This window comes from Rhea americana, unplaced genomic scaffold (genome assembly GCF_003343005.1).
Source record: "Rhea americana isolate MKP2758 unplaced genomic scaffold, rheAme1 scaffold_39, whole genome shotgun sequence".
In the NCBI taxonomy this organism is placed as follows: Eukaryota; Metazoa; Chordata; class Aves; order Rheiformes; family Rheidae; genus Rhea; species Rhea americana.
This window is the reverse complement of record NW_028186523.1, coordinates 4,372,629-4,387,426: the sequence shown is the minus strand read 5'-3', so window position 1 is coordinate 4,387,426 and position 14,798 is coordinate 4,372,629. Positions and strand designations below refer to the sequence as shown.

The following is a 14,798-nucleotide window of genomic DNA, read 5'->3' as shown; positions in this document are numbered from 1 at the left end:
GGGCTCCCGGGGCTCGGGCGGGGGCTCGTCCTCGCTGTGCCTGCGGCTGGGCAGGGAGCAGCGGCGCTACTCGCTGTGGGACTGCCTCTGGATCCTGGCCGCCCTGGCCGTGTACTTCGCGGACGTGGGCACCGACATCTGGCTGGCGGTCGACTACTACCTGCGGGGCCAGCGCTGGTGGTTCGGGCTCACCCTCTTCTTCGTGCTGCTCGGCTCCTTCTCGGTGCAGGTGTTCAGCTTCCGCTGGTTCGCGCACGACTTCAGCACGGAGGACAGCGCCGCCGCCGCCGCCGCCGCCGCCGCCGGGCACTGCCCCGGCGCCGAGAGCAAGCTGCTGGTGAGCAGCGCCTCGGCGGCCGGGGACATCGCGGCCGCCCGCCCCGGCGCGCCGCAGCGGCAGGCGTCCACCGCCAGCAAGAGCAACGCCACCAACAGCAGCAGCGCCAGCAGCAGCAACGCCGGCGGCGGCGGCTCGGCCTCGTGCGCCTGCTGCGTCTGGCTCCTGCAGTCGCTCGTCCACATCCTGCAGCTGGGGCAGGTCTGGAGGTGAGGAGCCGCGGGGGCGGCGGGGCAGCGCCGGGCGGCGGCCGCCCCCCCCGGCACCGGCTCTCGGCGCGGCGGGGCCGCCCCGCGCCCGCGGCGCCCCCCGGCACCCGCCTCCGCGCCGCGCCGCCCTGCGCTGCCGGGGGGGCCCGGCCCTCCGGGGAAGCCGGGCGACGGGTTGACCCAAAAGAGAAAGGAAAAGCGGGGGGCAGGGGGAGGAAAAAGAGGGCGAGCGCCCCCGGGCCGGCTGCGCTGCGCAGCCGGCGCCGCGCGCATCCGCCGCGCTCTTCCCGTGTGCGCGGGGCAGTGTTGCCGCCAGCAGGGAACTTCACAGGCGGTGAAGAGTTTCTTTGCCCGAAACGGACAGTCCCGCTGCTGGGCTCGCTCGTGTGCGGGCGTCTTGCTGTGTTTCTGCTCCCTGCCCCGCGTACGCGTTTTATAGACGTGTGATGCGTAAAGACAGACCTCCTAAGTCCAACTCCTGAGTAGCTGCTACGGAAAACATTTGCGGGACTGTGTGCGTTGCAGAAAGGATGCGCTAGCTTGTGGAAGCACCGACTGAAAAGGCAGATGACGTCATAACTGGCAAAAGTAATCCTTTCCAGCTTTTTGATTACTTTCCTAGGAAAAACTTAGATGGAGACCGAATGCCGTGTAAATACACGTAGTGTTGTCTGAACAGCACGAAGTCTAGAGTTTGCACAGGACTGTATCGGGAGTTCAAATGTCCACATAAAATCGTGGAAGATAGGTGCTGTGCTTGAGAAGTTGGTCTGCTGGGGCAGTTCAGTAAAGCACAGCTGAAATTGCCTTTGGAGTCTCCTGTCTGACAGGTGGAAAGAAGTCCTCAGGAGTTTCTGTTTTGTTTTGTCAGAAGTCTTTCGTGAGAGTTGAATTCAGTATGTCATTCTAAACTGCTGACTGGAGTTTTAATTCTCTGGCCCGTCCTTTTGCACAGGGACGGTCTTTCACTCTGTGTTAGTGCAGTATACTGTGCAGCTCAGTTCTGGTTGTGCCCTTTAGGCATCAAGGAGTGTAAACACTGCTGGACAATATACTGAAGATTTTGAAAGGCATTATTAAGTGTCATTTCCAGATTATTTGGTTCATTATGGTGAATAGGATTTTCTAAACTTGGTGTGCAATGAACTCAAAGTTACAGATATCCTAAATATTAACTTACTATGACAGGACTTGAGAGAGGAAGAAAATTTTGAATGAAGAGCAATGCTATGCTCAGGAGCCTCTATGTGCTCTACGACTGTGGTTGAACACAAATTAAATTTAGGACTTTATGAATGAGATGGCTTTTATGTAATATTTGGTCCCAGTCCTGCAGAGACATGAGAGTAGGTTCAAGGGCTCAAAATGTATACGCAATTAATGTCTGTATTAATCCGTATGGAGGACAAACAGTGTGTGTCATGCTGAGTGACACAGAAGAGAGTTTCACAAAGTCCCCCGTCGTGTCTCCGTATGGGAAAACAGGAGGAGCGGGGTTTTGGGTGGAGCAAGGCAGGGTCTGATGTTGCATAGTGGTTCTGTCAGAGGAGGAGGCTGAGACTGCGCCTTCCTAGCTACTTGCTTTTCTATGAATCCCAACCTTTTTAAACATAAGATTTGCTCCTTGCAAGAGTACCTAGCCCTCTGCACTTAAAGCTAGCTGAGCCTCCTTTGATCATCTGTAGCTTTCTTTATATTTTATGCACAGCAGCGTTAAGATTACTGGAATATTACATTGACAAGGCGTGTTAGGCTGTTATTTATGTTTTAGCTTGCTATGCTCTATTTTCTAGTGAAATTGGTCTGGCAAACTGCCTATTTGTATGTCAGTAACTCATTCTTTGTAGGTTTCCACAAATGTACATATTATATGGTCAACTATATGCAATCTTGCATAGCTGAGCTTTATAGTTCATTAAAGTGACTTCCTTTTAATTCCCTAAGTATATTCCTCATAAGAAAGCACCTTTGCAGTCACCTAAAACTAATTACTAGCACCAAAAGAGGAGAGGTTGTATCATCCACTGAGAAACTCTGTACATAACCATAGACTCAGAACTAATGTGATTGGTAGGGGAAAAAAAATCTTCTAGAAAAAGGAGCACTCACAATTCTGACAGAAACTTTGTAGTCCAAAATTTTTTCTACGCCATGTAACATCTGTCCTGGTCTGAGCATTTAGGCTGAAGTGGAACACTAACGTGTTTTTTAGCTCAGTTTGGAGAGTAAGTCACTCACAGCATTGCTGCGCGGACCTTGCTGGCTGCGTGGGTGCTGCAAGCGCGTACGCACTGAGGGCATGGCTCCCCCATGTGCGGAGGAGACCCAAGGGAACCTCTGTGTTCTGCACCCCAGGGTTTTCTCTCCAATTTCAGTTTTTCCTGGTCTTTTCTTTTGGCCTTGGCTAAATCTCTCCTGTACCTATATTTAAGTTTTCTATTACTTATGATATTGCAACCCCCAGAAGCAAAAAAGACAATAACGTTGCTCTCTCTTCTGTATCAACAAAGAGTCCTAACTGTTAGAATGGAGGTTTTGTGGAGGTTTTGGTGATCAGTAGGTTTGCATATAAGTAAGGATATCAGGGCACATGAAGAGAGATTTGTGTCTTGCTCTGAGGATGCTGAGATTATTGCTTCTGCTTGTTTCCTCTGGCCTTCATTGCACCCTCTCTCTCCTTCTAAAGTACTGAACTCGTTCTTGAAGTCTTCTGTTTCCCTTGATTTATCACATTGCCGAAGGTGTTTGAGGGAATTGTGTCAATCCCGTATTTAAGGAAGCGGTCCTGAGGAACACTTGCTACAACCAGCAATCTGGGGGTCCTTGTGTTTAAAACAAACGTGAAGAGAGTGTTTTTAGTGATTAGCTGTGTCAGGCTGATTCCTAACAATTCCAAAGCTTTTTCCTTGTATTACATTCAAGATTAATTTTTATTTACAAACATATTGAAAGCCAGATCATTGAAAATGATTATGTGTTAATTTTAACTAAAATGTGCTAATGGGAAATGAATGAGGCCTTTAATTGCTGCATGGAGCAATACTGTAAACAGGCAATCTAAAATTATTAAAACATTTTTTTTTCTGGAGATGAAGAGCTGCAGGAACAGCTAAGCCACAAAGCTGTTCTGAATAAAAATATGGATTTTTTTCTCTCAAAGCTGGTGCAACTTTTTATTTTCTCCCTTAAAATTATAGAGGACTGAAACCTTCCATTTTGAAGAGCAAGCACATAGATGATTTTTTTCGGGGCTGGATATTTGCAGACTTTCTGATAATGCTGCCCCTCAGTTAAAATTCCAGTGAAGTCTCTGAGGAGTTGCTTGCCACAGCTGAGTGTAGCTATTAGGCCTCCGTAGGCAGCTAATTTCATATTAAAATCTGATCATCAGTGAGCTTTTGAAGCATTCTGCCTTCGGAGATAGATATAGCTATGTTCCCTATCTGCACTTCCGGTGTGTTCTGCATTTTACCAATACTCGTGCGTGAAAGCCACACTCCGGAGCCGTGTTCTCCCAAATATTTGCTGCGAGCGACACAGATCCTTATTAGCAGACTCTGGAGAGCACAAGGAGGATGTAATGCACGGTGTCTTTATAGGGACATGGATACATGGGGAAGGGGATGCTTTAACAGCCTGCTCTACTTCGTAAGGGAGACACGCTTGTGCGGAGGTACGTGAAGCAGTAGGATTCAGATGAACCGCTGGCTTTGGACTCTGGCATGAAAGCGTGTAAGCACTGCCCTGAGCACCTCTTTGATTCACTAAGCTTTCCAGGCTTAGCCTCAGCTTTCAGACTGTGCCGTGGATAACGGGTCTTGGTGACTGGATGCATGAGATAATAATGTTCATTTGGCATCCGTGGAGCTGGCCCATTTCCTTAGAAGCTCTTTTTCTGGGTGAGCTGTCTCAGAGCTGGCAGGAAAGGAGGGACACGCTTCTGAGATGGAGCAAAGGGGCCATGGGAGCAACGCGGGGGGTTCGTGGTCACGGCAGGAGCTGAGGGGGCAGGAGGAGGGAGTTGACAGTGCCCTTCTTGCCATCTCTGGGAAGCAAGAAGTTGATCCTGGATGACAGTTGTGTCTTGTATGGGAATGGCTCCTGTCAGCGGGTGATGCGGTCAGTGCCCGCAGGGCTCGGAGGCTCTTGGCGCCTTGTCTGAACAGCAGCAGCAGAAGTGCCTGAAGGGAAACCGGTGACGGTGACTTGCTGAGCCAACAAGGCCAGGGGAAGGGTGAATCACTAGGAAGAAGGTGATTGGAAATTACCCTTTAAAATTATTTCTGGGTCGCTGAGATGATAGTGAGATGATTAAGTACATCATGGATTTTGGATGAGGTTTATGAGCTGTTTGGGAACTCAGCTGGAAGAGGAGGAGGAGGAGGAGAAGCCAGGTTCATTGCTCTCTGTGTCTGGCTCCCTAAGAGGCCTCTGCAGCATACATCCTTCACTACTCTGCTGCAGTCTGCCCAAAGACTCCCACCATCTTCATCAATATAGTATGATTTAGCTATCTCTTTATGTGTAGTTTTTAAAAAATCTTTATCTTCTTTCTAATTCTTGGTTCTAATTTTTTAAAAAAATACGAAGTTGCAGAAAAGTTGTGCAGGTGATGCTGGCATCTGAAAGCCATGTAGTTCCTCTGGTACCTTATGAAGAGCATTTCTCAGATAGCTGGATCATCTGCCGAAAAACCCTCTGTTTCCCCTGGTAAGCCTCACCTCTGCGATCAGTTGGCGGTCTTACAGTTTCCCAAAAAAGAAAAATGGAAATGATGGCTGCTCTGTGCGTGAGCAGTTCTTACAACTTTCTCAAGTGCTCACTTTTGAACATGACTGAGCCCTTAAGGTGGAACTGTGAAAAAGATAGTAAAATAAAGAAAAATATCACCAGTTTTTAAACTGGTACAACTCCATCCTTGAACAGTTACATTTTTTCTCACTTTTGCTCTACATGATAGTTTTGATGATGTTGTTCAGTAACAGTGCAGGAGTTCAGTGTAAGTTAGGTGGTCAATAATTCCAGCTGCTATTGGACTTCATACTGAGATGTGATAATATCTCAATCTGACACCAGTTTTTCTCACTGTTTTGAAATCTATCAGATAATTTGTCACATTGAGTCCAAATTTGTGAGTCATAGCCATTTCCCAGACAAAATTATTGCATATCCTCCCCATCTGTCTCTCTATATAGAGAAATGCTACCACTCAGCAATAACATCCTATAGAGTTACTGCTGTTCTTGAGTTAAAGTCCTACTGGCTTACTAGTTTGCTTGTTGTGTCATTAGGACTAAGGAAAGGTGATGAACTGACAGAAATAAGAATTAAAGTTTGGGATTTTTTTCAGAAAGCAGGAGGAGAAGGGGCAGACCACTTTATAGGTGGCCTAATCACATTTAAACTTCTGCTAATACTTTTGGCAGAATAAATATTCCTTTTTTTTTTTTTTTTTTTTTTAAGAGAGTGATATGCAGATGTATGCTATGCTTTACATAATTCTTTCGGAAACATAAATGTGAAGCTTTACTATGTTCTTAAAAATCTCTTACAAGTCTGCATACAAACCAGATTTGGTATTCAGTTTATTCTAATAACCTAAGCTACATATAAAAGATGCTGATGTACTTTAGAAGAAAGATACTGTACTTTAATAATTAACAAGGGTTCTCTCTACAGAGAATATTTATCACTTACATAAGTTTTCAGATTTCAAAGGACTATTCAAGCTCTAAAATTTTTGACTGCTCAATTGGCTTAGTAGGTGAACTTATATTTTATACACAGAATGCTTCTAGCAACTTATATATAGGAATAATTTATTTTTTTTTCCCCTAAGAAGTGGAAAATCCAGATGGACTTTAAGAGCTCCTGTTTCAGAGGATTTCCTGTTATAATGAATAGATATCAATTATTCTAGAGATCTCCAATGCAACTGCAGACATGACTAAAAATATACAGCATAAATTCAAACAAATGTTTTGTGTTATAATTATTTTCTAGATATTTTAATCTTGCAGAAGATTCGTACCACTAGAAGAATTTTTCTGGCTAAAATTTCCTTCTTCAATGTTACCTGATCAGGGAAAGTATATATTGCAAAAGGTCAGTTTGCATGTCCAGATCTCCCATGGGGAAGCCAGGAAGACTAACCTCACAGAACGATCTGCAGCTTCAGGCCTCCTCCTCCGTATCTTCAGGGTATTTACATCAGAGCTTACCTTTACCTTGTCGGGACGAATGCACTCTCCCTGTCAGCCGACTTTGTCCTTAATATTTGTCTATAATGACTGACTTGACTACAAAGATACAAAGGTTCAAGTAAAATTAAAATGAAATTAGTTCTTATGTCACTCATGCAATATGAGCTGGCCTTCCTTCTCTTTGTCCCAATTAAGTAGTAGCTTTTCATGTGTAACAGGCTAGTTACAGCAGTGATTTGCAGTTCCAGTAAACGGGTTGTTTGGGGGGGGAGGGATTTATTGGACACAGACAAAGTCAACGGTTCTTTTGTTTGCATTTCAAGATACAGTAGAACTTCTTGTACTTGCTAAAGTATGTTGAAAACATGGTGCCATTTTTGTCCGTTTTCGCACAGCTGTCAGTTGTGTGCATCGTGTTAAGCAGAGAAATAGGAACGGAAGTGGCAAACAGCCTACCAAATGGATAGTCTTTGTTTGATTTTTGAAATAAAAAGAGACTGATACGAAAGAAAATGTGAGGGAGAATTGAGGGAGCATTGAAAGAGAATATAAAAGGAGATAACTTATGTAAAGGCACAGGAATATTGCTTAATCCTTGCAGGCTGTGTGCCTAATTCCAGTTTATTTCCCTTCAGCTACTGACCAAAAAGAGATTATCTGAGTAATCTTATAAGTGGCTGCTTGAGAGACTGGAGATGGAGGGGAGAAAAAAGGGCTATATGGATGGACAAACTCACAGAGTAAATCTTAGATACAGTTTTAACTCTGATTTTGCAGTAAGAAGTCATCGACACTTACGAATACATATACAAGGTATCAATTTGAGATCAGTTTATGGGGAAGAGAGTATTCTCAATTATCTTTTTGTAAATTTTAGAATTAAAAAATAATGGGTCTGAGGTATATATTTTTTCCAAGAGATTTTACCTGAATTTCCTGACAATCATAACCTGAATTAGCTGTGATGTCTAATTGCTGAGGTGGTTTCTCATCTCTCTCACTCACTCATTCTGTTTCACTCTCTGTAATGGCTGAAATGAGTAATAATTATTTTTTTCCCCAAACAAAATATAGAGTTGCTGTGCTATGTTATTATTTCCACTATTTTTCCTTCCTAGAACATATTTGTTTTGTTCAATATGTTCATGGTATGAGATATTTTTTGACTGACAGAATTAATCAGTGGGGGTGGCTAGCACTATCAGTTACAAATAATTTAATATTATGAGTTGGAGCAAATGGAATGAGACTGTTTTGTGGGGAGTTTTCAGGGAAGTTTGGCAGTCAATGATGTGACAACAAAAGTAACTTCTCGTTCTTCTAAAATTGGAAGGTGTGACTTAGATAAGACTAATGTACCAAGGACCAGTACCAGCTGCTTCAGAGAAAGATACAGATGGTTTACTATGAAAAAAAAATAAAATGAATTAGCATACAGATGGAGGAACAGTTTTCCTTATCTCTATCAGCTACTGACTTATTTCTGCCCCTAAGAATGAAGGTTAGTGGTGCCATTTTTCTACACTGCTCACTTTAATGGGACGTTTTCATGTAAATATCAAATCTGCTCTAGGATCCTGTCAGCCTCTTTCAGAGTAGTGTTTTTCCACCTGTGGACCAAAGGATCAGTAGATTATTTCCATTATGTCCAAAGAAAGTACCTTGAATTAGCAAGCACTGGACACCAGGTCTCTACAGGAAAATCTATACTTACATAGGAATACTTTCAGGCATACACACATGTAAAACAGTGGAAAGCCACTCTATTGATATTTTCATGGTTTAGTAGTGGTTAGTATGGAACAGTGAGCTATGTCGTGATAAAATTTTTGCCTTTTTTGTTATTAGAGGGATGGGAGTGAGTGAGGTGTGGGTTCCTTCTAAAGAAAATAACCCTAATCTTTCTACTGACAATTGTGGAAATCTGTAAACCAGGTCTAAAATAGGACTTAGCTCCACAAAGCAGGACTGAGATGTTCTTTAGACACATATTCCTGAAATTTTGATTGAGCACAGCAGCTGTGTTAATCTAGAGGAACCTCAACACAGCAGAATATAATGTGTGCCTTGAAAGTGTCCTAAAGCCTTGCATTTCTGCATTTCTTGGCTTCATTCAGAACTACCCCAGCACACACAACCACAGTTCCTATTTAAGCCTCCTGCAAACCAGAAAATTGGCTGAGCAGCACCAAAATCCCTTAGTTTATCCAACTGGTAAGCACTATTTAAACCTGCTTTGAGCACTGATGAGCTCTGATCTCTGACAAATGTAACTGAATCTGCTTTGTTCTAAAATAGCGATGGAGCAAAATCACTTGTGATTTGAGTATCTGCTCAAGTTATAGGGATCTGAGTCCACTGCCCTTTCTAGCTACGCCAACTTAAATCCTATTTCCAAGAGGGATGTGAGGGACAAATCCTGTCCCTTTTCACCACTGAGGCTTGGGCGAAACTAATTGGGGCATTTACTGCCCTTTCTGCTGGATCTGTGTCCTTGACAGAAATGCAATGTTCATGAAGCCAGAGAGGAAGAAACCTAATTGTTAGAGCTCTTAAATGAGGTCAGATGGGGATTCTCCTGTCTCTTTGACTGCTTAATCTTTTTTTGTTGTTGTTGCCTGTCTTTAACGTTCTGTCTCTCTTGTCCTACAAGTCAATGCTGCCAATGTTTTTATTTGCGGACATCGATCTTGCATGCATACTATAACCACAAATATGATCATAATACATATCTACATGGGAATGCCTGCTTAGCTCTGGGAGTAGCTCTAGTCAGCCTAAATTGGCTGAGACAGAAGGATGACTTTATTCACATTTTTATCAGCCTTTCTCTGTCATATATAGTCAACCTTAGAAAAAGAGAGAGAGGAAAGGCATTTTTGAATGTGTCATTCAGTAGGGGTTTCTTTTGCCCTTTTCCACGTATGTCTGGTAAAGAAATTAGACAGAAATTTTAAAAATATTTGTCCCCAGTTCTTACTCTGAGTTGATTTCCTGCTAGACTGATAACAGGTTTTTATAGTTGATTTTTTCAATGTAACAAGCAGTTCTGTGGCTGAAATAAAATCTCAAAAATGTTGTATCTTAAGCTCCCAACTTCTTGTCTCCCAACTTACTACAAGCTCCATAGCAAGTGGAGCCCAATTCTTCAGTACTCACTTGTAAGGGTAAGGCAGGGGCAACGCTTGGACTCCCAGGAGGGACAGTTACACTGACACAAGGCACACTGTTGTCAATATTGAGCATCTATTGCCTCTGCATCTGAGTGGGGGTTCCCCAGCCATTTCCCAGTCGAGGCAATAATGAAGTGGGAGAGTCCCTGGCATGGCTGAGCGTTGTTGCATGGTGAGGAACACCGGGTGGGAGGCACTGTGTGAGTTTTATATGTCCTATACACATACTCAGTAAGCACAGAGAGCTCATCACTAATCTCTGTTCAAAGCCCAGCGGTAGCAGGCACCACGCTGACCCAGGCGCAGGCATGTGACTATGGGACAACCTGATCTGTTGTTGCTCCTTTTGCTCCTTTTCTCATGGAACGGTCTGGCTAGCTTCCATCGCCTGGCTCCTCGACGTTCTTCTGCATTTTCCCATGCATCATTGTTTTAGTATCCTTTTCTTTAAAAAAAAAAAAAAAAAAAATGATTACCAAAAATGAAGAACTGCATCTCCCTTTTACTTCCATTGGAGCAGAGCTTATTGCCACCTTTCTTGAAGGTAGAAGAAAATTTAAAATGCCTCAAACTGAACAGTAAAAGCAGTGCATATTTCTGAAAATTTCACCCTTTAGTCTTCTAGCATATATTTGCAGTATGACTGTTATATGGATATTATGAAGCTTAATTTTGATAAAATACTTTTGAGAGCCTAAAATGGAAAATGCTTTAGGTGGAAACAATTCAAAACAAATTATCACTTAAATTTGCCTGTCAAAACATACTTTAAGTTAAACATACTCAAAACATGAACATCTCTCGATAATGGACATCTCTGGGATGTTAAAGCAAAATTTTAATTTTTGAAGGATTTATTTCATCAAGGGTTCATACATATTAAAACTATAATATGCTAGCTGGCTTAAGAAGTTCTGTCCTCCATCCTGTTTCCTTCAGCTACCCACTTTAGCTCCGCTCTTGTGCTGTTTTCCTTATCTGTGGGTCTGCTTATAAACTGGATCCAACATACTGTGGAAAAATGGGCAGGGTAGCAAGAGTTAGGATTTTTTTTTTTTAACATAATAGATGTACTAGAATTTACTTCAGCCCAAGGCTGCCAAGCAGTGGACATTTCTAATTCAAAAAACACTGGCCTGTATCAGTGACAGCAGACAAATGAGCTTTGTAGAGATTTCATTATCATTTCCAGGAATAATGGTGGAGGCTACATGTAACATAGAATTATTGGAAAAAGCATAAATGTAAGCAGAGTTCATAGCATGTTAAGTGAAGATGTTCTGTAAGTAAAGACTGAGCAATTAAAGAAGATTTACCTGAGCAAAGCTAAATACATTGCAGAGGATAATTAATGTCACCAAGACAACTCAATAATAATGGCTTTGAACTTTTACAATAGTGCATTAATGCATGTGTCAGAAGGAGAGATTGCATTTACAATCAACAACCATTTGCTAGGACTTTTTACCACACAGGTTAATTAAGAACTCATGATAGCAAAGTATGCTGATTACCTTAGTGAACTGAGGGCTGTTTTGGGTGTGCAGGTATGCCATCCATTATCTTTCCTGTACCTAAAAAATAAAATTTTATAGGTATATATTTTTCTATAATCTGTTTTCATTCTGTATTATTGCTGTGGCGTTAATTCATTAATAATCAAACTGACTTGGAGAACTAATTACTTATTACCTGTTGGGAAAACTAGCAAATGATTCAAGACAAGCCACCCCACTGTAAGGCTCTGAAGAGGCTGGCTTGGGCCCTTGCAGAGCCTCATGAGTTGATTTAGATAAGCAGAGTATGAAAGCCCAGGAGCTGAGAAGGTCAGAGGAGCTCTGGGTAAAGTGGACCTGTTCCCTTGCCTGGCAGGAGCTGTTTTTTGGATGGTATCATCTAGATTGGAAACCTGAGGATTTGGGATTGTTTTGTGAGCATGAGTGTGTGTGTGTGTTTTCACCTCAGCAACGTAGAAATGTACCCCTGAGAGGGCAAACACTGGTTGCATAACCAAGGTGTGGTTTGGGCCGTGGGAGGTTCTTCATGTGGGACTTGCTTCACCTTGCCCAAGGCAGGTCTTTAATCCTTGTGTCTCCTTTTCTCTTTCATCTAAACATATTAATAGTTCCCAGCCTCCCACCGATCAGCTGCATTGGTGAGGTGGTGAGCATTTGTGAGATTTTCTTTCTGTTCCTTCGAAAACTTTCTAGCACAGCAGGATGCTGATATTATCTGGAGCTTTAGCGTCCTTCTGTAATACAAGTCATGAAGAGTTGCTACTTGTGGCTTAAAAGTGTGTTCAAAATAGAAAGAAAGGTGTTTCGAAGCAGGTGCCTTTCCTGATTTATCTCAGAGTGAATTCCAGATCTGGACTCAGTCCTTCCTCTTGAGGATCGTTATTCCTGCCCTTCTGATCTTTTTAATTAGGCAGTCTCCACTTTATATTCTCACAAGATAGCCAGCCCCTTCCGCAATTGCCTCCGTGAGCCAGCACTTTTCTACAGGGAAATCTTTTAACAGGACAGGTATCAGACCTGTAGATGTCCTACTTCTTCAGAGTTCACATTCATGTGTTGTTATATTCAGTGTTTTACAAATGACAGGTTTCTAAACTAAATTGATAATGTCCACACCTTTCTGTTTTTTAAAAGCAGATGCTCTGACTCACTTTAAGCGTATAAAAATGGGTTAGAACATTTTGAAAGAATGGAAGAATAGAATACGCTATTGTATTGGATAGGAAGAAACATTTGAAAAATGCTGGCTGTCAGCTGAATTATGATTAAGTGTATTTTAGTAATGACATAAAGAAATAATCCTAATGGGTACTCTAAAGTGAGAACTATATGTGTATTACAGAAAGTGTATAATGTTTTGAATTTTTTATATATAATGCTAAGTCTTTAAGGATTTTAAATTTCCATGAAATAATTCATTGTCTGAGCCTTAAAACAATTGAAGTTTAAATTATCAACTTATATCAACACAGGAAGCCTTTCAATACCTCAGCACAACCTATCGTCCTAATTTTTAATTTTATACTGGTACCTGAAGAGGAAAAATGGCTAGTAGCTTTATTTGACAGCTAACACTAATATAGGAGTTGCTGTCCAACTTAAAAGGACACTATTCATAATCATAATAATAACAAAAAGAACCTTACACATGTTCTTTTGAAGTTCAGTTATGAACTCAATTTGACCATGTTAATGATTCATACTGATTTTTTGTGCTTGAACTTTACTAGTGCAAATTCTTATGGAAGGTGTATTTTAAGCCTGAGTGCCAGAATAATAATCAAAAACTTAGTTACATATTCAGTAGTAATATTCACAGTTCATATGAGTCTTGCTTAATTTCATTACTCATCCAATCAAGGATCAGAAGCAATGGCATGTGATTTAAATAACATTTTTTCAGATATTTCTAATTAGTAGACAGAATTGGTTATTAAAGAAATTAACTTTGGCCTCTTGAATACTGAAGAGTAACCTTGAATGAGGAACAAACCGAACATTCAAATCTGTTCACAGACAATTTACAAAAAAGTTTGATTCATGTCTACTGTATACAAACTATTCACTACTAAATAAATTATAGGAATATGATAGAAATATGTCTTCTAATGGCATACTTATGGGATGATTTATGAATCACTATTTGGAGAATTCTTTATGAATAGTAACATTAAGAACTGGAGGAGGGGATTGGAGCAGGGAAGGCAGAACTATTTATGTTCATTTCATATAATTATTTGGGGTCCAAATATTGCACCTGTCACTCAAGAGTGCACTTTGTTGTGTGATTGCCTCTTTGATGTAATAAAGTCTAATTTAGTCCTAATGCAGAATGTGTTACATTGGATTTGTCTTTGTAGGTAAGAATCTGCTACTGTTTCACCAGTGATTTTACTCCCTCACCATCAAACACCTGTGAAGACTCCTTTTGAGGGGCCAGGGGTTTGAAAAACACATTTGAGAACTTGGAGGACCAGTGGAAGAAGTGGGTCCTTCTCCCTATTCCCACTCTCACTCTATGCTCATTTAAGTGTCCTTCACTACACTTTAATGCACAGCCCTGATTCATCATACCAATTTTGATGTCAGGGGAAAGGCTGGCTTTGTGGCTCCCTGGAAGCTGCTTCTCCATGAGCAATATTGGGTGCTAAAGCCAAGGAAGCCACAAAGCCCTGAGAACAGCCTGGGACACCTATTGCTCCCCATCGCAGAATGCACCTGCAGTCATGATTTTTTGCAAGTAATTTCCTGACACAGGCTGTCCCATGACTTATTATTTTTAAAGTGAACATCATTTTAGTATATAGGCTTCACAAAAGGAAGAAATGCATGCAGGAGTCAGGTAAAATCTGGGAGCTGTCAGTCACGGAGGTATCTTTCTTAATTTCCTATTTCTCTTGGCAACTATTTTGATCATATTCAAGCGTAACTCTGAGGAGAGAGAAATAATGTTCACTTCAAAAGCCACTTCCTCCTTGAAAAATAATTCAGAGCCATAGATTGTTCATGAAGAAATATCAACACACTAGTAGTAATTTAATATACTGAGCAATCACACTCACTTTAGCCTACATATGATTTAAATAGAATATGACAGTTTAGGGTCTCCATTTGCCCCATGGCATGTTGGGATCAAACTTGGCAACTGATTGCAGTGTTTTCATATCTTCTGAAGAAGTGAATGAAACTTGCATAATTCAGAGAGGATTTTTTAATTACATGCTAAATCAGAGTTTCTTTGTTCATGATCTGAATCCAAATTGTTGCCCACGATCAGCTTTAGAGCATACGAATATTTTTTCTGTCTTTTGTTAACTAGCATCTCATGACTGTGTCTTATTTTTTAACTTGTCAAACTG

General features: G+C 41.7%; 1 protein-coding gene across 1 annotated transcript in view; it reads left to right on the top strand.

Annotated features, from left to right (window-relative positions):
- Window position 1: 1 nt before the first annotated feature.
- The window catches only part of XKR4 (XK related 4), a gene marked incomplete at its 5' end in the record, with an annotated part of 216,206 nt that continues 201,409 nt past the window's right edge, over window positions 2–14,798 (top strand). The window contains one exon of the mRNA XM_085313527.1: window positions 2–546. Coding sequence (XP_085169653.1) covers window positions 2–546 — 545 coding nt within the window. The remainder of the gene's footprint in view (window positions 547–14,798) is intronic.